Below are 23,081 nucleotides of genomic sequence, written 5' to 3' on the forward strand. Positions count from 1 at the left end.
TTTAGGATGGTTTGTGCAGAAATTATGTTTGACTTTTTTAACAAAAGCCGACTTCTCCTTTAAAGAGAATTTGTCCAAACATGTAAATTTTAATTTTAAGAAATTATTAAAACCCCGCAGGTTTATTAATCATTTATATTTACCCCACCTCTTTGTCCTCCTGTTAGCTCTATTACTTAGAGTCCCCCTGTTAGCTATGACAACTTCAGCTCTGTCTTCTGCTTAAAGTGCCACAATGATGGAGAGTGCAGTGTGCTGATACCCTCTCAACTCCATCAGTCATCAAATAGAAGCAGTTAGGGGTGGATTTACAGCTCAGGAGCCTATACTCACATAAGCTCTGGCACCCTAAACCACGCCCCTTAACACAGACCACACACCCTCAAGCCGCACCCTCTGGCCAGCCTGATGTGCCCCATTAAGCAGCCCCCTTTCCACCAGATGTGCCCCCCTTTCCCCCATCCGCTACAATTAACCTCCTTTCTACAGTGCCGGTGAGTCTTTTTTTATATATGCTGCGCTCGCACTCTGTAGAGGGAGAGAAGGGGAGCTCTTGGGGAGGCCAGTAAGCTACATTTCACACAGAAGCCCCCAATGGGCTTCATTTGGACTCCTCCACGGCGACAGGCAGTAAGAGAATCTTCTCCTAGCAGTGAGCTTCACTTGGACTCCTGTATAGCAGCAGGCAGTAAGAGAACCTCTCCTGGCAGTGAGTTTTATCCTGTCCTTGTTACATCTAAACATGCAGGAAAAAGGTTTGGGAAAGATAGGGTTTAAATATTGGACTTCAAAAGAAAAACAAAATGTCACGTGTTGAAGAAGTCTGAATATGTGTTTGTTAAAATATCCACACTTCTCTTAGTCCTCAGTGTTATCCTAAATTTTGGGGAATAGATAATAGATGGAGGCACACACGGGATAAAGCAACATATAAATTTCAGATTTTCCTCATCCAAACTAGTTACTTGTAATCATTTTCAGTAGAAATATAGAGTGTGTAAAAATACCTCCTGACATTGATGGCCTCCCTTTCAGTGATTGACCAAGCTAGAAAATCTTTGGCCAAGATTACCGTTGGCCACCCCGCATTGGGATACCTCGTCCTCTCTGCGTAGAACAGAACAAGCTGTTCAGCAGATCGTCAGGTCTGTACAATAACTGGGAATAAATTCTCACCCAAAGTAATCACAAAAGATCACAGAATTTCAACTGTAACTCAAGTTCTCTCTCGTGGATAATTATTTTTAAAGCAATGATCATGTTCTTTACACTGTGCTGGATTTTTCTTATATCACACAGCATGCTCGTGCTTATAGGTGTAACTGTTGGAGGCAGCCCCCGCCCCCCCAAAAAAAACACACCACTCCAAGCAATGCTGCTGCCCCCTTAGTGACCCTGCCACCTATAGCTACCCCCTCCTCATTATCTACACCACCCATCCCACGTTCTGTTCCCTTTTGTGAATTGTGCCACAAACCCGTTTCCTTCTTTGCTGTGACTTCATTATGTGGTGTTCAAGCTCTTTGTCAGGAGCATGGCATGGTACATAGCATGTACTGGTGAGGGAATTTTAAAAAGAGATTTATAAGAAAAAGTTGGATACCTCAGTAGTGGGAAGCTTCTGGATGGTCCAGACTGGGAATGCACGAGTAAGGCCGGAGCAGGCATGCTAAATAAATGCGCTCATGCACGGGTGAAAAAAGCCGTGCACAAGGGGCATTATTCTACTGGGTGTGTGCAGACCTTGTGCATGCCCAGTCCAGATGTGCTCATCTGCGGCCGCGGTCATGGCCAAGCCTATCTGATTTGCTTCTATCAAATAGATCTAGATGTACCAAGCGTTGGAATGGTGGACTCAACCAAATCCGGGAAAACTCTGCACCGTCCAGATGCTTCCAACCAGGGCTGTGGAGTCTGTACAAAAATCATCCAACCCCAACTCCTCAGTTTATGAAACCAAGAACTCCAGGTACCCAAAATTACTCTGACTCCGACTTCTCAGCTTATGAAACCTCTGACCCCGACTCCAGGTACCCAAAATTGCTCCAACTCCTCAGTTTTTGAAACCTCCGACTCCTCAGTTTATGAAGCCTCCAACTGCAGGTATCCAAAATTGCACCGACTCCTCAGTTTATGAAACCTCCGACTCCAGGTACCCAACATTGCGCCGACTCCATAGCCCTTGTAGGGCAATGGAGTGGGTACAAAAATATTCTGACTCCGACTTCTCAGTTTATGAAACCTCCGACTCCAGGTACCCAACATTGCGCCGACTCCATAGCCCTTGTAGGGCAATGGAGTGGGTACAAAAATATTCTGACTCCGACTTCTCAGTTTATGAAACCTCCGACTCCAGGTACCCAACATTGCGCCGACTCCATAGCCCTTGTAAGGCAATGGAGTGGGTACAAAAATATTCTGACGCCAACTTCTCAGTTTATGAAACCTCCGACTCCAGGTACTCAAAAATGACTTTGACTCCGACTCCACAGCCCTGCTTCCAACTACTGAGGTAAGTATGTAACTCTTCCCAACACCCTACTTCAGGTTTGCTTAAAAAAAAAACACAAAATACTCTGATGGAGACTTATTAGTCACCGAAGGGTTGGGCGCTATAGAACTTATGTTTTGTTACATGTATGTATAGTTTGTTTTTTTATTTTTTGCCAGCATGTCTTCTTATCTAACACTATGTCTTCTTGTCCTTTTTTTCTGTTCTACTTCTTTGATCATGTAACTGTACACGTTGTTGTCTTTTTATCCCCTTCTTCTGTTTTTTTTACAGCACTTTTCCATTTAAGCTGCTATTGACACCCCATGTAAATCACCCTGGCTTTCTGGTCTTGCTTGTGTGGCTATGGGCATGCTGAGCCTGTAATATAATGCATGACGTGTCTGCAGTCTGGCCATTCAGGATGCAGCCATTTTATTTATGTCACCTGCCTAAATGTCTGTTCCCATTGTCTCCAATCTCTCATCTAGCTCCCAGGCCAACCAGCCTTGATAGTGGCAGGACCTCCTATAGTAATAGTAATAATAATGCTTCTCTCCATGAGGTGACAGGTACGCTGCAGACACTTTTATTCTTATTTTTTATTATTAGTTGCATATACTTTCATACTTCATTTTGCAGCAAAGCATTCATGAGTTCTGGATTGTTACTGCGCAGCTAGATTTTCAGAGTGAAATGCTATTTACCAGTTATATATTTTTATGTATTTATTGTGTGTGTTAAGGAACCTAGCATTTTTCCTGTGTTTTTGTTGTTGTTTTATTATTAATTTTATTATGGAGCCTGTGCTGTTCATGTTTTAGTTCTTGTTGTTTGTTCTTGTAGTAGTCGTAACTGTGTGTGATGGTACCTTAGTCAAATCATCATGGAGGAAAAAAACGTTAAATACTCAGTTTAGGTCCAAGTTTTATTAAAGCAGCAGGGACAGCCATACTATCCCAGGGAAAAAAAACCCATATATAAATAAATACTTGTTCTACTTGCATAACATATGTATTGTACTGTCAATGTTTTTATTTCAGTTACTTTTATATAGTATCTAAAGCGAAAACTGCTCCAGGTATTTTCCATCTTTGCTGCCTCTGACTGAAGCAAATCCTGATGTATTTTCCTTCATTACGCTTTTCTCCCCTAGAAACAGCACTGTCATATCTAGCTTGCTTTATAAACATAAGCATAGTATAGATCATATTTCAACAGCTTTTGCAGAGGGATGATGTACATTTCCCTTCTCTGCCTCCTGTCACACTGAACTGCCCTCAGCCAATCAGTGAGGAGCAGGAAAGCGGGAGGAGAGATAAGCTTCCTTCTCTTTGGCAATGTGCCAGAATAGAGCCAGGCTGACTGAGATAAGATTCATTACAGTAGACACATTTATGATTATATTGGAATGCTTTCAATGCATGTAGACATTATTATAAACACAGATCAGTGGGTAAATGGTATTTGATTTTATGGCTGACAATCCCGCTTTAAATGCAATCAATATATTTTATTGAATAAGGGTAAAATACCTCATACAGAAGTTTGCTGGCACAGATCCCCTCTCCACTGATGTCCAGATCTTTGTTGGCCTCTCCCCGTCATCCCCTAAACCCATGTCTTGTTGTGTCACCTGGGACCACAGTGATGTGGATAATGAGGAGGAGGTGTGTCCCCTCGATTAGACTGACTGCTACCGGTATGATAGGATGTCAGCCTCAAAGAGGCGTGGTTACACTGAGTAGAGCAGTCACATGCTTCTTCCCTCCCTCTGTGAGTTTCCCCATGTGACTAGAAAGGGGGTTGGAGTGAGCAGCAACTAGAACAGGGGTGCCCACACCCTAGAACTTTAGTGGCGAGGAGATCTGCTTTGGGCATTCTACATCTGTAAGTACAATTAAAATGAAGATGTTTCTCTTGCAATTCATTAGAAATCCAATGGTATTGTAGAATTTTGAACGCCAAGATGCAGTTCTGATTTTATGAAATGGCAAGTGGGGAAGTGGACTGTATTCAAATCCCATCACACAATTAAATAGGGTGCTGGAGAGGCTATTATTGCATAGCTCTCCCAGGCCTCACATTTCATCCCCTTTTACCTATAGAGATGTCCTGGCCATTCCAAAATGCATGACAAGTAGTCACGAACATTCGCCATAAAGGATCTTTTCATGTTTTCCTGCAGTCCTGGGACTCTGACACTTTGGATTTTTTGTGTATAGTATTACTTTAATCTTCTAATTGCCTTTTGCACTGTTATACTTTACTTGCAGTAAATCTGCCCCATTTGCATTTATTTATTTATTTTTATGGAGAGAATAGTTCTGAATTCAGGCTGAAGATTTTTCCTCCTGGACACTGAGTAGTAGTAGTAGTAGTAGTTGTCGTGGTCATACATCTGGCCTGTGGAGGTCACTGTATTCTACTTTTGTTACTGCATAAGGGCCTGTTTCTACTACACGCAGATTGGATGCAGAAAAACTGACTCCAATGAATGCCTGTGGGAAAATCTGCATCAGAAAAATCGCGCTTAGTGGAAACCGGTCCATAGGCATTCATTGGAGTCAGTTTTTCTGCATCCAATCTGCGTGTAGTGGAAACAGGCCCTAAGATTATCTAGACTGTTATAAGTGGTTGGTTCCTGTTCTGCCCTTGCTAGGAATATGGAGAGAAGACACTGCTTATGTGGAGAGTTGGTGAATCCTGTAAATAAACCTAGTTACACTTATACTGCCTCTAATTCTGCTGAACACAACAAAGTGGCGAAGAGCACGGTATCTTCTGTGACTACTGAACACAACTGTAGTTTTTCAGAACTGAACGATTTTATTTTGCAGATTTTAATATGAAACAAATTGCCACGTCTTTCTGACAGTTCATGGCCATGTGCCCCTCATACACACCCATATCTCCCCTCCCCCTACTTATACAATGTCAGAGTAAATTTGCCTCTGAATTAAGTAGTCTCATCCACGTAATAAGTAATTACCCACACTGTTACATAGTTACATAGTTATTTGGGTTGAAAAAAGACATACGTCCATCGAGTTAAACCAGAAAACAAAGTACAACACCAGCCTTCTCCCTCACATATCCCTGTTGATCTAGAGGAAGGCAAAAAAAACTTACAAGGCATGGTCCAATTAGCCCCAAAAGGGAAAAAATTCCTTCCCGACTCCAAATGGCAATCAGATAAAATCCCTGGTTGTTCAACACCACTGGGCATTACCTAGTAATTATAGCCATGGATGTCTTTCATCGCAAGGAAAGCATCTAAGCCTCCTTTAAATGCAGATACAGAATTTGCTGTGTAAAAATATACAGAAACAATGTAAAATCCACAATGAGATTTATACTCTAGTGGCGGCCAGAGGAGTGGGTGGAGCTGGGAACACTGCTGCGAAAAACTTCCTTCTTCGAACAGGCATAGGAAGCCAGTGGGTGATCCAGTCAGCTAGTATCCGTGCATAACGGCCCAAAGCTTTGCTCTTTCATAATGCAGCTCTCAATATTGTCATACATCTGACTAAGTTAATGTTTTCCATGCTACAGGGTCCACTCAGAGCAGATCCCAAAGCCACAGCAGTGGAGATTTTGTTTTGCATCATGATGGTGAGGCGTGGCCAGGCAGCAGCAGTCCTGTCCAGTATCTTGGTCATCGCTTGAGAAAGTCCGCCGCCTCCAGCCCCATGCTGAGGCTCAGGTCATGTGATGGAGTGGAGAGCCTCACCCAATCCAGAAGGAGGCTCGGGTCACCTGGAAGTGAAATGGTCTCTCTCAAGCAGTTCCTGGATGAAAGCAGCAAGCTCACCGTCAGTCAGGTGAGTTGGGGGGGCCTTGCCCTTACAGCTATTTGTAAGGGAAAGTTAGGTTAAAATGTACAAAAGAATGTGACTGCTGTGGTTGCCAACAACACATAATGTCTGCCTGTAAAATAAATTATCTAGGTAGTATTGGTTCTAGTAAAAACAAAAAGGACGCACAGACATTGGGAGCCCGTTTTGGCGGAATTTCGCCAGGTAATGGATAGAAGACGGTAGGTAGATTATATATCACAAGTGTGAGTTGCTCCAAGAGGCAACCACTGCTTCAAAAAAATGGATGCAGAAGCACCAAAAGGATAAAATTATCGAAAAAGTTTTAAACATGAGGAGACAGTGTTGGACGCACCTCCTCCAAGCAGACACAAAAATTGCCAATGTTTGTCAAATACAACAAGTTTATTTACGTACTCCGGGGGACAATGCAACACGTTTCTCAAGTTTGATCTTGCTTCATCAGGCAATAACAACGGAGCAATAGCATATGTGGTCAGTAGAAGAGCCAGGCACCTCTCTGCATCCATACTACGCTATAATAAGCCCACCCCTGGTGGAGGGGGGTTATCCAGGCGCGGAGCTAGGGGGGGGTCGGGGTAGGTCAAGTGCCCCCGGGCGCCGGGTCCCTAAGGGCGCCCAGCTGAGCTGATTTTTTTTTTGTTTTTTCTGCGGAGGGGAGCAGCGCAGAGAAGAGAAGAGGGAGAGCTATGCGGACGGTGGAGAAGGGGGCCATCTCCCCCCCTTCTCTCACCTTAGGGCTCTCCCTCCCTCCATCGCTGTCCTCTCCGTTATTGTCCGGGTGCTGGCGCAGCGGGCGGGACTCACCTCCGTCTCGCTCCAGCGCCGGCCGGAAGTTCGGATCCCGCAGCCGCTGCTCTGGTCTGGACTAGACCAGAGTAGCGGCAGATTCATCCGCGCTGCAACGAGACGGAGGTAAGTTCCGCCCGCCGCTGCCAGCACCCGGACATTAATGGAGGGGACCGCGAGGGAGAGAGAGCAGCTCTCCCTCTTCTCTGCGCTGCTCCCCTCCTGCTGGGGAGGCAGGGAGGGGGACACCTGGCTACCTACTCTGGGCATATATACCCCTGGCTACATCTACTGGGCATATATACCCCCTGGCTACATCTACTGGGCATATATACCCCTGGCTACATCTACTGGGCATATATACCCCTGGCTACATCTACTGGGCACATATACCCCTGGCTACATCTACTGGGCACATATACCCCTGGCTACATCTACTGGGCACATATACCCCTGGCTACATCTACTGGGCACATATACCCCTGGCTACATCTACTGGGCACATATACCCCTGGCTACATCTACTGGGCATATATACCCCCTGGCTACATCTACTGGGCATATATACCCCTGGCTACATATACTGGGCATATATACCCCCTGGCTACATGGACTGGGCATATATACCCCCTGGCTACATGGACTGGGCATATATACCCCCTGGCTACATATACTGGGCATATATACCCCTGGCTACCTACTCTGGGCATATATACCCCTGGCTACATATACTGGGCATATATACCCCTGGCTACATATACTGGGCATATATACCCCCTGGCTACATGGACTGGGCATATATACCCCCTGGCTACATATACTGGGCATATATACCCCTGGCTACATATACTGGGCATATATACCCCCTGGCTACATGGACTGGGCATATATACCCCCTGGCTACATATACTGGGCATATATACCCCTGGCTACATATACTGGGCATATATACCCCTGGCTACATCTACTGGGCATATATACCCCTGGCTACATCTACTGGGCATATATACCCCCTGGCTACATCTACTGGGCATATATACCCCCTGGCTACATATACTGGGCATATATACCCCCTGGCTACATCTACTGGGCATATATACCCCTGGCTACATCTACTGGGCATATATACCCCCTGGCTACATCTACTGGGCATATATACCCCCTGGCTACATCTACTGGGCATATATACCCCCTGGCTACATATACTGGGCATATATACCCCCTGGCTACATATACTGGGCATATATACCCCCTGGCTACATATACTGGGCATATATACCCCCTGGCTACATATACTGGGCATATATACCCCCTAGCTACATATACTGGGCATATATACCCCCTGGCTACATATACTGGGCATATATACCCCCTGGCTACATATACTGGGCATATATACCCCCTGGCTACATGGACTGGGCATATATACCCCCTGGCTACATGGACTGGGCATATATACCCCCTGGCTACATATACTGGGCATATATACCCCTGGCTACATATACTGGGCATATATACCCCCTGGCTACATGGACTGGGCATATATACCCCCTGGCTACATGGACTGGGCATATATACCCCCTGGCTACATATACTGGGCATATATACCCCTGGCTACCTACTCTGGGCATATATACCCCTGGCTACATATACTGGGCATATATACCCCCTGGCTACATCTACTGGGCATATATACCCCTGGCTACATCTACTGGGCATATATACCCCTGGCTACATCTACTGGGCATATATACCCCCTGGCTACATCTACTGGGCATATATACCCCCTGGCTACATATACTGGGCATATATACCCCCTGGCTACATATACTGGGCATATATACCCCCTGGCTACATATACTGGGCATATATACCCCCTGGCTACATATACTGGGCATATATACCCCCTAGCTACATATACTGGGCATATATACCCCCTGGCTACATATACTGGGCATATATACCCCCTGGCTACATATACTGGGCATATATACCCCCTGGCTACATATACTGGGCATATATACCCCCTGGCTACATGGACTGGGCATATATACCCCCTGGCTACATGGACTGGGCATATATACCCCCTGGCTACATATACTGGGCATATATACCCCTGGCTACATATACTGGGCATATATACCCCCTGGCTACATGGACTGGGCATATATACCCCCTGGCTACATGGACTGGGCATATATACCCCCTGGCTACATATACTGGGCATATATACCCCTGGCTACCTACTCTGGGCATATATACCCCTGGCTACATATACTGGGCATATATACCCCTGGCTACATGGACTGGGCATATATACCCCTGGCTACATATACTGGGCACATATACGCCTGACTATATATACTGGGCACATATTATTCTCCTGGCTACATATACTGGGCATATATACCCCTGGCTACATATACTGGGCACATATACCTCTGGCTACATATACTGGGCACACATATCCCTGCCTACATATACTGGGCACATATACCCCTGGCTACCTGTTCTGTGGACATCTCTACCCCTGGCTACCTGTTCTGGGGACATCTATACCGCTGGCCACCTATTCTGGGGACATCTATACCGCTGGCCACCTATTCTGGGGACATCTATACTGCTGGCCACCTATTCTGGGGACAACTATAGACCTGGGGCTACCTATTTTTGGGGAACCACGTCAGATTGAGTGTATTTTGGAGAACTGCTGCCAGGTGAGAGGTGTCTACCATATTAAGGGGGCATTCTACCTATTTATGTGAAATGCTGTCTATTTATGTGACTCATGACTGCTGAATTTGTCTTGTTGGGGGCCTCATGGTTACTGAATTTGTCTTGTTGGGGGCCTCATGATTTGTTGGGGGCCTCAAGATCGCTGAATTTGTCTTGTTGGGGGCCTCATGATTGCTGAATTTGTCTTGTTGGGGGCCTCATGATTGCTAAATTTGTCTTGTTGGGGGCCTCATGATTGCTGAGTTGGTTATGTTGGGGGTCTCATGATTGCTGAATTTGTCTTGATGGGGGGGGGCTCATGATTGCTGAATTTGTCTTGGAACATGCTGGAAGGTACATACTGAGGGAGGGTGGGTGAGCGTGAGCCTGCTAACCTCCATATACATTTGGCTCCACCCATAACCACGCCCACATTTATTATGTGACCACGCCCCTTTTTGGCGCGGCGCGCTACGCGCTCCGCAACCTTGACTTTGGGGGGCGCATTAATAGTCTTTGTCCCCGGGCGCTGAAAACCCTAGCTACGCCTCTGGGGTTATCCCCTTTTTTCCTCATCTATGGAGAGAGACTTCTTAATCCTGAGCGGGGTCAGGTCTAATCTCCCCACCTGCCTATACAGTGAGTGCCTTTGAGGTAACTCTGCTTTGTGAGTATAGCTTATTACTCTATCATACTTCATTTCAACTACCAGTACATACTACACTATATTTGGCTCTTGGTGTCCCTACTCTGTGTGCTACTTCAAAAAGGTTCACGCCACAGCTAAGTTGTGGGAAATTCCCCTACCAAAGTAGAGTAACTAAGGTAACTTGATACAAGAACAGGAGGCGCCCAAAAGTAGAAGGTACTGCAAGGCTCCATGCAAAACTAACTGTCATTGCGTGTCAGGTAGAACGTGGGATTCTCGGGCGTCTTTGAGCTCAAAGGCACCCGAGAATCCCACGTTCTATCTGACAGGCACGTTAATTGACCTGAGGAAGCAGCTTACGCCGTGAAACGCCTTGTCCTAAGTGCTGAATAAAAGTTTAAACCCTTTTATAAAACCTGTAAGCCTCCTTCTTAACCTTCTGGGGACCGCGCCGCACTTGCGGCTGCCTAACTCTGATGGGGCGTAGGATTACGCCACCTGCCATTTCCAATCCCGACGCGATCGTGTGCACCTGAGAGGGGAGATTAAGCTGTGACATGACAGGTGACATCTCCCCTCAGTGATCAGGAGCCATCGCGATTGGCCTCCTGATTACGTGATCACTACGATCGCTGGCCGATTGTAGTGATCACTATTAGTGCAGCGGCGGTAGGAGGGGAAGAAGAGGATCCACTCACCTTCTTGACGTTGCCCTGGGGATCGTCGCTCCCCTCCGCTCTGGCCGGCATCCCCGCTCACTCTGCCTTAAGTGTCGGGTCCCGGCTTGATGACGTCACCGCTGGAGCCTGGGAGGTGAGTAAAGGCTGCTGGCAATAAGGGGGACACCTGGCTACACTGGGGACACCATGCCTAGCTAACCTTAAGGGGGTTAAGCAGCCGGTCCCCAGAGGGGTAACGTAGGACCAGGCTTTTTCATTTTTTTATGTTTGCATTCAGCTTTACAGTACATTTTACTTTTGGTGCATCTCCTGTTCTTGTATCAAGTTTTTTTTTTTGGGCAGTAGTAGAATTTGCCACTATATTTTGGATATAATAATCACATTCATTCAGCTAATTATGATGCTTTAAAATACAAGATTCAATTGCTGTTGTCTTTCCATAAGGGCACAGTGCATGTGCTGGGATAGTCTTAAGCTCACCACACACCATACAATCTTGGTTGTAAAGATTTACCAAATCTATGTAGTATAAGGGACAACAGATTGAAAATACCTTGAATGATTGATTGGATAAGCTCTTATACTACATGAAAGTGGTGAGATTGAACAACCAAGATTGTGTGGTGTGTGTTGAGCCTTACGGATGGAGATATGGGCGGAGCCACCTCCATTGGGGATAATACACAAATATTCTAAAAAACTATAGTAATACATAATTTCTTATAGTAATAGATAATTAATTGAGCATTTCAGTCAGATGGATTTATGAACATACGTCGATTCTAGGACACCACTAGAATCCATGAAAGCATTGTGAGGTAAGGTACATGCAAAATGGGCCCCGGGGAGAATATGGGTTATGTTAATATCCACTAGTATTCTACTCTACTATTGTGCTAATTCCGATAGTAAAATATCTGCAAATTTTACAGATTTTTTTACTATCGCTACACCTAACCCTATTCACACACGAAGCCCTCCCTCTACCAATGCCTAACCCTAACCACCCCCTACCGATGCATAACCCTATCCAACCCCCTACCCAATACCCAGCCCCAATCACCCCCCACCCTCCCGGAAGTCTAATCATAACCAACCACCAATACCTAGCCCTAAAGGCCCACCCGTAACCTCCCGCCAATGCCTACCCCTAAGCAGCCCCTTACCAATACCTAGCCCTAATGACCCTCCCAACCATAACCACCCTCCCGCCAATGCCTAACCCTAACCAACCCCTTAACAATACTTAGCCCTAAAGCCCCGCCAACCGTAACCACCCTCCCACCAATGCCTAACCCTATCCAACCCCCTACCAATACCTAGCCCTAATGACCCTCCCCTCCCTCCCAACCATAACCACCCTCCCACCAATGCCTAACCCTAGCCAAACCCCTACAAATACCTAGCCCTAATGACCCTCCCCCCCCCCCCCACCAACCATAACCACCCTCCCGCCAATGCCTAACCCTAGCCAACCCCCTACCAATACCTAGCCCTAATAACCCTCCCCCCACCAACCATAACCACCCTCCCGCCAAGGCCTAACCCTATCCAACCCCCTACCAATACCTAGCCCTATTGAACCTTACCCCCCCCCCCCCCCTGCTGATGTCTAACCGTAACCACCCCCCTGCCAATGCCTTACCCTTATTAACCCCCTATCAATTCCTAGCCCTAACAGCCCCAAATGCTTAACCGAAAAGGACCACTAACCGATGTCTTGCCTTAACTTTTGTTCCCACCCCCGCTGCACGCCCACCAATATATGCTCTGCCTTTTCTGCAAAAAAATCGGCACCGCAAAAAAAAAAAAAATCGGCATCCATACAAATTGCATCAGGGCTGCATGCTATGCATTTGGCTGAAGGTGTAATGGTTAAGGGCTCTGCCTCTGACACAGGAGACCTGGGTTCGAATCTCGGCTCTGCCTGTTCAGTAAGCCAGCACTAATTCAGTAGGAGACCTTTGGCAAGTCTCCCTTACACTGCTACTGCCAATAGAGCGCGCCCTAGTGGCTGCTGCTCTGCTCTGGCGCTTTGAGTCCGCAAGGAGAAAAGCGCAATATAAATGTTATTTGTCTTGTCTTATTTGTCTTGTCTTGCAAACTGTAGCCTTTTTCCCCTTCTGCAGCCAGCTCCCCAAATTCCCCTTCCCCCACAAACACACATAGTGCCTGCTTCACCCTCCAAAACCCACAAGTTTATGACCCTCCCTTACCGAAAGGTTTATTTGACAAGTTTTGAAAAAATAGTGCACGTACCCTTTAAGTAGATCAAATTAATTGAAAAAAATCAAGATGGTGTAACTAAGCCATGCTTGCTGAATAATTTATAACGTAAAAATGCCCATGCATTTAAAAACCAATGGATTAATTTCTTACGTGTCGTAGAAACCTATGTGTATTCATCAGAACAAAAGAAGCTTCATATAAATTAACGGCAACAGCTTTATTGAGTTTTCTTCTATATTCAGCATGGTTTCGTGTGTGTTTGGCATGTCTGTGAGTTAAACGCTTTTCATCCACACAGTGGGGGATAATTAGTCATTCCCAATACTCCAATGCTCACGATATAAACCAGTCAAAGCGGTAAGCTAAGCAAGGCGATGCCGCAGGCTACATTCCCAGAGATTCTGGCTTTCATTAAGATGCCGGTTTATTGCCCAAGAGACGACTCCACCACCCTCTTGCCTGTAATCCAGTATTTTAGGAACCCCAAATAATGAGGCATGTGAAACAACTGGCCAGGTATTCTCAGTCCCTTCCCGGATAAACTCCTCTGTGTTATTACACTGGGACCACAAGGATGGAGCATGATTCAGTTATTTTAAAAAGTCTATGTAGTGAGAGAAAAGTAGATAAACTATACTCTGACCCATATAGGGCACTGATTTTACTTACAGTCAGTGCTGTCTGTTAATCTGTCACTATAGTGCAGTCACTCGTCTAGTTATTTGCCACTTGTACACACGCCCAACCTATCGTCCAACAGAGAAGTTTGGACGATAGTTGGATGGAGTTGTTGCACGTGTGTACGATCATTAACTGGCAGCTAGTGAATGGACTGACGGGGGGGCTAGGACTAGAGAAGTGGGAGGAGAGATGGAGGTAGCAGGGGCCAAATGGTTAGGGTGTAGGCCACAGAGCAGAGAGTTGCAGTAGTCTAGTGGTGAAATAATCAGGACATGCACTACAGTAGAGGATTTATATACTCCGATCCACTGCCGGGTCCCATCCTGTACTGGACTTTTTACAATATTAAAATAAACACCGGTTTGTTTCCCTATTTTATTTTCATGTAGATTCGGTCTGGAAGCCAAGAAGATCTTCTAGATGAAGTCATGAGGAGCCTGTCTGGTTCTTCTGAATTATCGGGATTACAGTCTCCATCGCAGCTATCTCCCATCTCAGCAGCTGATAGGAAGAATGGGAAGCCAGAGCAATGTGCACAATCCACCTCTCAGAAGACAGAAGAAAATACCCGATTCTCATTCCCCGTAGAGACAAACCCACAGTCTTTAGATGGTGCTGTAGGCCAAGGACCTGTGTACTTGCAGCGGCTAACAACAAAAGAGTCCAGCCAATACGCCACCTTACCTCGTGCTAGCAGTGTGATCTCCACAGCCGAGGGAACCACTCGTAGGACAAGTATTCACGATTTTTTATCCAAAGACAGTAGGTCACCTGTATCAGTTGATCCATCACCAACCCAGGAGGAAGCTCCATCTCTATTGAGTGAGTACCCTGTGGTCACGCAGCCTCCTAATATTGTCTCCAATAAGCCCACTCCATGTGTCAATAGCAGTGATCCTCAGGGTTGTGCGGGTTGTGACAAAATTTGCTATAACAAAAGTAGCAGTCACATCACTAATGTGACAGGAGGAAGCAATATCATATCTTATACATCACCATGCATGTCATGTCCATCTCTGTCACTCAACCCTGATTTGGTGAGTAGCATCAGTGGACCACCAGGAGAAAGACAATATAGTGCTTCATCTGCTCAAGGACCAAATTGCCCCCATCTTAGTAACTGTGTCTCAAATACATGTGAAAGTTCTGATTCCCATTGTCTCCATAGAGGTGAAGCAGAGTCCACCTTACTGGTGTCAGAAGATAACCAGAGTATTTGGTATGAGTATGGTTGTGTTTGATTTTGGACCAGCATCTTGAAGGTTGAGAATGTCTTGAGGAAGAATGGTCCTGGTTGGTTGCCACAACCGGCTAGACGTTACGGTTCAGGTTTTTAGTTTAGAATGTGGAAAATGTAAGGGAGATTGTGAGATGCATTTCGACAAAGCGGTGGAATGTCACTCAGTCTTCACAAGGAGTCATTGTGGGGTTCCGAGACTTGTCACCATCACTGCATGAAACGCTTATGTGTTTGTATGTGTTTACTGAGCATGCCTTTAGCACCACTGTGGTTTGGGTGCTGGCATGCATGGCAGATACAGTGCTACTCAACTTAAAACCAAAATATGCCAGTGTGTAGTATAAACGTCTTTAAACCTAAGTTAATTACATATAGCCACTTCTTCTTAATTATCATAATCGTCAATCCAACTTGATACATACAGCTGCTTTGGGGTATGTTTGCCTTTATCACTGCAAGTTATGAATTAATTTAATTTTTAATCCATTCTTTACACTAGCATTGAGCCAACAACTCATAACAGCTGTATGTATTGTATTTTTCAGACCATAAGATGCACCTAGGTGTAGAGGACAAAAAATTGGGAAAAAAATACTAAACCTGGTACTTCTATGGTGCAGGCGCGTCTTGTGAAGCCTCTTCCCCTAATTATAATGTCCCCCTTGTACCTCTTGTGCCTCCTTTGTGCCCTATGTCCCCTCTGGTGTCTTGTGTCCCTTCTGGTGCCTGGTGTCCCCTCTGGCGCATTGTGTCCTTGCCTTGTGTCCCCTCTGGCGCCTTGTGTCCCCTCTGGTGTCTTGTGTCCTTGCCTTGTGTCCCCTCTAGCGCCTTGTGTCCCCTCTGGTGTCTTGTGTCCTCTCTGGTGTTGTATTCCCTCTTGTGCCTTGTGTCCCCTCTGGCGTCTTGTGTCTCCTCTGGTGTCTTGTGTTTCCTCTTGTGCCTTTTGTACATTTTTGTGCCTTGTGTCCCCTTTTATGCCTTCTATGCTCCACCAGACCGATTTGGCTTTGCAGAATTTGCAACACAGCAGAAGCAGCAGTGTAAGAGAGAATACACTGCTAATCGCTACAGGAGCCCACGAAACAGGTGAGACACTTTGCTGCTTCTGCTGCACCGTAAACTCTTTAAAGGCAAATGGTGGTGGGGAGCACAGGACAGGGGAGTCCCAGCTGACATCATTGTGGTGGGCCGGCAGGTGTTTTTCCAGCAGGTATTCAAAAATTATTTGGCTTTTTTTGACATGATTGGGGTTGATTCACTAAACGGTATCATGCTCGTCAGCACAAGTTAATTTTAGCGAGCACATGTTGCTAAGTTACATACAGTTGTTTTCAATGCCGTGCTCTATACTTGTCACATGACCACGATACTTTACTAGCACGGCCGGTACTACGTCAATTAACATAGTAGCAGCCGCGCTAGTCAAGTATCACAATCATGTTACAAGTATAGCGTGCGGCACTGAAAAAGATTGCGCGTAACTTAGGAGTGCACGCTACGCTGCCAGGACCTTGCATAGCGTGAGCTCGCTAAAATTAACTTGTGCAATACGGTTTAGTGAATCAACCCGATTGTCTTTAACTTTTGTCAGCTGTGAATCAGTTCAGTGTTTGCCACTTGGAGCAGCAGCTGCATTTGTTCACACTTCCAAGCAGACTGGAAGCATGATTGATGTTCTACATACCAGGACAGAATCGGCTTTACTTACCTGCTGTCTCCCTGAATGTCCAGTGCAGAGCTATACTCTACACAGGATCTCTACCAATAGCTGCCATCCTGACCAATATACACCAATATCAACGTAGGAGATCTTTCCATAAAATGGCTGCTGGTGCCCTCCTGTGGCCTGTGACGGAAATCGCCATGTCTCCTGTAGTTAGGAAGACAATTAAGCCATTCAATGTCTACACAGTGGCTGCATTTGATTTGGCCGTTTTCAAGGTGAGTATATTTGCATACAATTCGCATCAGTTTCAGCATGAAATCTATTGGAAATCGTCCTAGCGCCGCCCCCTGGTTCTCCCCTCCCCCCATGTAATGTCGTCGCCCCACCTCCCGCACCCCCGGTGAGTGTTGCAGATTAACCTGTTACGCCAGCGCAATTCCTGGCCTCCTCCTTTGTCCAGACCCAGGCACAGTCCAGACACAGTGTCCAGATCCAGGCCAGACACAGTGTCCAGATCCAGGCCAGACACAGTGTCCAGATCCAGGCCAGACACAGTGTCCAGATCCAGGCCAGACACAGTGTCCAGATCCAGGCCAGACACAGTGTCCAGATCCAGGCCAGACACAGTGTCCAGATCCAGGCCAGACACAGTGTCCAGATCCAGGCCAGACACAGTGTCCAGATCCAGGCCAGACACAGTGTCCAGATCCAGGCCAGACACAGTGTCCAGATCCAGGCCAGACACAGTGTCCAGATCCAGGCCAGACACAGTGTCCAGATCCAGGCCAGACACAGTGTCCAGATCCAGGCCAGACACAGTGTCCAGATCCAGGCCAGACACAGTGTCCAGATCCAGGCCAGACACAGTGTCCAGATCCAGGCCAGACACAGTGTCCAGATCCAGGCCAGACACAGGAGGAGGCCAGGAATATCACTGGCATGCCAGGTGAGCCTGCAACACTCACCATGGGCCTGGGGGGTTCACATGGCCTTCGGCAGGAGACCGGCCTGGTATTCTTCGGGAAATCAAACGCCACTACCGCCACGCACCTGATAGACCCCTTTTAACCGAGATTTTCCAGCATGCCTAGTCAATTATTTCGACAGATTTGGACGGAAATCAATCTAAACAATCGATTGAGTGGCCATGTTGAGGTATCGATCTGTCAGATTGAATTATTATGATTAAATCGGATGCATACTTATGTTGAAAATCGAGTAACATATGGGCACCCTTAGAGAGGAATGCGGAAGGTGTACGTATTGTGGCACCGCCGGTGAGCTTGGGTGCAGGGTGACAATGATGACGTCTCTCCTTGCTGCTGCTCAAATTCCTGGGGGCGATAAATACTATATCCCCTCCGTGATGTAGCAACTCAGCGGGAGATGTCATTCGGGGTCCCAAACCCCAAATTACTCTTAAAGGACATCGGAGGTGAAAATAAACTGAGGAAAACAATTGTATCTCTTCTCCTAAAAATGACTTTTCCTAAAAATGACTTTTTTTTAGATATCCCAGTATTATTTTAATATTGAAATCTAGTTTTTACTGTTTCATTGTCTCTTCTCAATGACACCTTTATTGAAGTATGCCAGAGCTCAAATCTATGAATTATTGACCCTTTTCTATCTCTTACCTGCTCTTAGAAGCCATTTACTGACAGGAAAGTATTTTATGGCTGTAATTACTTATCAGTGAGGGTTATGCTATAGTCTGGCCCAGACAGAAACTGTCACTTGCATACCTGATGTTTAACTCTTTTAGGCAGAGAAAAAAAAAAAAAAAGGAACACAGCATAGTTATTTGGCACTGTACATGCACATGTCTATCTCACCATGTCACAAGTCATCTCGGTTGTCCTTTAAGCGTCCCATGCACTGTAGCACTACTGCCCGAAACAACCTGCTTTGCGGCTGCTTATAGGCCAGTGGATTAATGCACTTCCAAACCTGCTGCTATTTTACACGCATTTTGAGCAGTATTTTATCACCAGGGAACACTAAAGCCACTTTCATCCGGATTGACTTCTTTAAATTCTTAAAGGAAACCTGAGACAGTGGTGGGGGAAAAATTCATACCTACCTGGGGCTTCCACCGGCCTCCTTCAGACCTCCCTCCCTCGCCATCCTTCTGGGCCGCCTCGATCCTCCACTAGGCTCCTCTGAAATTTCTCCAGTCGGGTCGTACTGCACATGCTCTGCCACACGCGCGTGTGGAGCATAATGGGCATGTGCAGTTTTCCTGCGCAGGCCCAGAATGCTCATGGTGATGGGAGAGCGATGGCAGTGACCGCGCAGCTGAACTATGCATGAACCGACTGGAGACAATTCAGATTACCGTAGCGCCGGATCAAGGGAGCCAAAAGTCTGAAGGGGGATGGCGGAAGCACTCGGATATGTATGGATTTCCCCCCCCCCACCCCTGTCTCAGGTACACTTTAAAGGGAACCTAAACTGAGAAGTTTATGGATTTTTCCTTTTAAAATAATACCAGTTGCCTGACTGTCCTGCTGATTCTGTGTCTCTAATACTTTTAGCCACAGCCCCTCAACAAGCATGCAGATCAGGTGCTCTGACTGAGTCAGATTGGATTAGCTGCATGCTTGTTTCAGGTGTGTGATTCAGCCACTACTGCAGCCAAATAGATTAGCAGGACTGCCAGGAAACTGGTATTGTTTAAAAGGAAACATTGACTCTCAGTTAAAGCGGATCCGAGATGAAAAAAATAACTATAACAAGTAACTTGTCTGTATATGTTATCTAAAGTTTAGATAGTTTACACAGCAAATCTAGCTGCAAACAGCTTCAAAAGTTTAATATGATTTATTGCTGTGATACAATGAGGGCAGCCATGTTTTGTTTGTCACACTACACTGAGGCAAGCTGATAGCATCTCCAGCTCTTAGCCTGTGGAAAATTTCACTCCCCCATCCTCCCCTCTGCCTCTGAAATCTCTGGCTAGTAACCTCCTTCTCCTCCTGCCCAGACTGAACTCCCATAAGCCCTTGCTACCTGGGACTGAGTGCCAAGGCTCTCTGAAAAGCTGTGGGCGAGGCTTGTTTAGTTTATAGGGAATTAGAGTATGAAAACAAAACAAAAAAAGTATTTGGCTTGAGGAATGCCCTATAAACTATATGTAAGGAACACAATTATGCAATGAGTAAAAGTTCATCTCGGATCCACTTTAAGGTTCCCTTTAAGGCATCTCTGTTGAACTCATAAATAACCTACATACTGTCATCTCCTGAAAATGGGATGCAGTCAAGATACCGAAACTGTTACAAAACACCAAAACAGTAAATTTGCTGCTTTGCAGATTTGTAAGAGTAACTATTTTATATAGAATCAAGTTGTATTGGACTGCCCAATTGTAAATTGGAATTCTGTTATTTAGTTATATACTAAGTTATATACTAACAATATTTAATAAACGTATGCATTTTATGTAGTCTTTATTTTTTATTTTTTTGTTTTTTTTTTGTTTACTGTATTTTTTTGTTAACATTTTCTTATGATCATTTTGCGTACCACTGCTCTGTAAGTGTGCATTGTGTTGTGTTTATGTGTCAATGCATGTTCCGGTTGCTGCATGCTCTTCTGGAAACCTGTGTAGACCCAATGCTGCTACCAATACCCAAGTTTATATATGTTTTAAATAAAACGTGGTTTGATTTTTAGAGTCCAACTAAAAACTTTTGAAGTCAGAGCTTTCTGTCATGCTGCCCCTACCCTTTGGAATGCCTTGCCAAACTTAATCAAGATAGCTCCAACCCAGTACAGAAACTGAAAAGCCACCTGCTTAGTCTGGCATTTATGATCACATAACTTTTTTCCCTGTACACACCACTATGTACTGATCTGAGACAAGCTTATGCGCTTTGGGTCCTCAGGGAGAAAAGCGCTTTACAAATGTTTTGTTGTTGTTGGTTTTATATGTACTTGTTGTGTGGTTTAGTGTTCTGTCCTTTATAAGAAGTGGTTTGATTTTTTTTGTAATATGTTCTTGTTCTGTGTTTTAATGTTCTGTTCTCAACTGTTTTGAATCGCAATGTTTTGTCATGAAAAGCTTTTAACTCTAAAATATTAGGTTCAAATGCAATAAACATTCTATAACTTTTTTATATACAGCAGTAGAGTTACATGGTGCAGCCAGTCTAACCAGAGAAGTGATAAGTTAGAGGATTTCCAGGCACCTTGATAAAGGAGAACGCTGACCTGTTGCTGGATTAAGCATTCTGAAGGAATTAGATTTGAAATTTGTAATAAAAAACAAACAAGGGGAGAAGCAGGTGATATGCATTATAGCTTTAAGGACAATAAATCATTAAAGACAAGAGTATCTGGGGTCCACATGGGATTGGCAATTTAAAGCAAAGCTGTTATGTAGCGCCTCTTGAAGTTTTCCTTTAGCCCCATCCCTTTTTTTATTTACAGTCATGACCACATATATTGGCTTATAATGCTAAAAGTGGCTTAATGGCACTCCTCTCTGTATGTCAACTATATAAAGCTAAATACCAAATAGTCAAGCAAAAAGTATATAGAACAGAGAGTCCAATTTAACTGGATCGCCAAACACTTGGGGGGTATCCACCCTGACACAGTTTATATAAAGAGTGTGTAGGCGCTCGACAGCGCCAGTAGGTCATCACAAAGTGAATATATCCACATCAGCAACAATGTCCAAACAGGGTACTCTCACCATAAGGGATGGCTGATTGTATGATAAATCAGCAAATGCACATATCAGCAGTATCCTGCGGGCAAGTATCTTCAACCAAATCTGGATCTGGAACTTAAAAAGCAGATATGCATAGCGTAATTCCGTTCAGGAGAGTGTCAAGTTCACACTACCCCACTTCATCCTACTACGAATTACTGGATCTGAGAGAGCCTAAGCGCTTTGAGTCCTATGGGAGAAAAGCGCTATAGAAATGTTATTGTATTATAAGTGAGCCAAACGTGTAAACACCCTCCACCAGCACACGAATGGTAATCGTAACTGCTCACCAGATGTTATTGCTGATCACACTATCAGACCAGCATCAGCGCTTTTGTGTTGTAGAAATCTTCCAAGACACCCTACGAATACTGTAATCCTATGAACTTAAACAAACTGTAACATAACGTAATACCGTTTTATTAAATAATTAAAAGTATGCCAGTGCACTCACATGTCCAGTGAAAATAATGCGCCTTACTAGTTTTGTCACGGATGATTTCTGATGAAGCTTCTGATGAGTCATCCGTGACGAAACTAGTAAGGCGGGGCCTCTGGCGTGGAGCAGGCTGGGAGACGCGACTGTTTTAGCTGGTCCGGACTGCCGAGGATTTTATTGTATAATGGGCATTATTTTCACTGGACATGTGAGTGCACTAGCATACTTTTAATTATTTAATAAAACGGTATTACTCTATGTTAGTGTTTGTTTAAGTTCATAGGATTACAGTATTCGTAGGGTGTCTTGGAAGATTTCTACAACACAAAAGCGCTGATGCTGGTCTGATAGTGTGATCAGCAATAACATCTGGTGAGCAGTTACGATTACCATTCGTGTGCTGGTGGAGGATGTTTACACGTTTGGCTCACTTGTAATACAATACAATAACATTTCTATAGCGCTTTTCTCCAATAGGACTCAAAGCGCTTAGGCTCTCTCAGATCCAGTAATTCGTAGTAGGATGAAGTGGGGTAGTGTGAACTTGACACTCTCCTGAACGGAATTACGCTATGCATATCTGCTTTTTAAGTTCCAGATCCAGATTTGATTGAAGATACTTGCCCGCAGGATACTGCTGATATGTGCATTTGCTGATTTATCATACAATCAGCCATCCCTTATGGTGAGAGTACCCTGTTTGGACATTGTTGCTGATGTGGATATATTCACTTTGTGATGACCTACTGACGCTGTCGAGCGCCTACACACTCTTTCTATAAACATATATTGGCTTGTTTCAGGTCCTAGGCCTCCTTCTGTAAGCCTTAGATCCCCTCCCCTGTGCTGGCTCTACAGAGGCTAATGGGAACCTCCTCCCCCCTGTGCTGGCTCTACAGAGGCTAATGGGGATCCCGTCACCCTGTGCTGGATCTACAGAGGC

General features: G+C 45.2%; 1 protein-coding gene across 8 annotated transcripts in view; it reads left to right on the forward strand.

Annotated features, from left to right (window-relative positions):
* The window catches only part of CCDC88A (coiled-coil domain containing 88A), a 270,112-nt gene that overhangs the window by 222,150 nt on the left and 24,881 nt on the right, over positions 1-23,081 (forward strand). For 4 of the 8 annotated variants that reach the window (XM_068232542.1, XM_068232543.1, XM_068232544.1 and 1 more), the window contains exons 29-31: positions 2,983-3,063; positions 6,047-6,315; positions 14,463-14,895. In XM_068232542.1, coding sequence (XP_068088643.1) covers positions 2,983-3,063; positions 6,047-6,315; positions 14,463-14,895 — 783 coding nt within the window. Of the gene's footprint in view, positions 1-2,982; positions 3,064-6,046; positions 6,316-14,462; positions 15,341-23,081 lie in introns of those variants that run through there. The other 4 variants (XM_068232537.1, XM_068232538.1, XM_068232540.1 and 1 more) reach the window with 2 other exon arrangements.

The sequence above is a fragment of the Hyperolius riggenbachi genome, chromosome 4, assembly GCF_040937935.1.
Source record: "Hyperolius riggenbachi isolate aHypRig1 chromosome 4, aHypRig1.pri, whole genome shotgun sequence".
NCBI classification, from domain to species: domain Eukaryota; kingdom Metazoa; phylum Chordata; class Amphibia; order Anura; family Hyperoliidae; genus Hyperolius; species Hyperolius riggenbachi.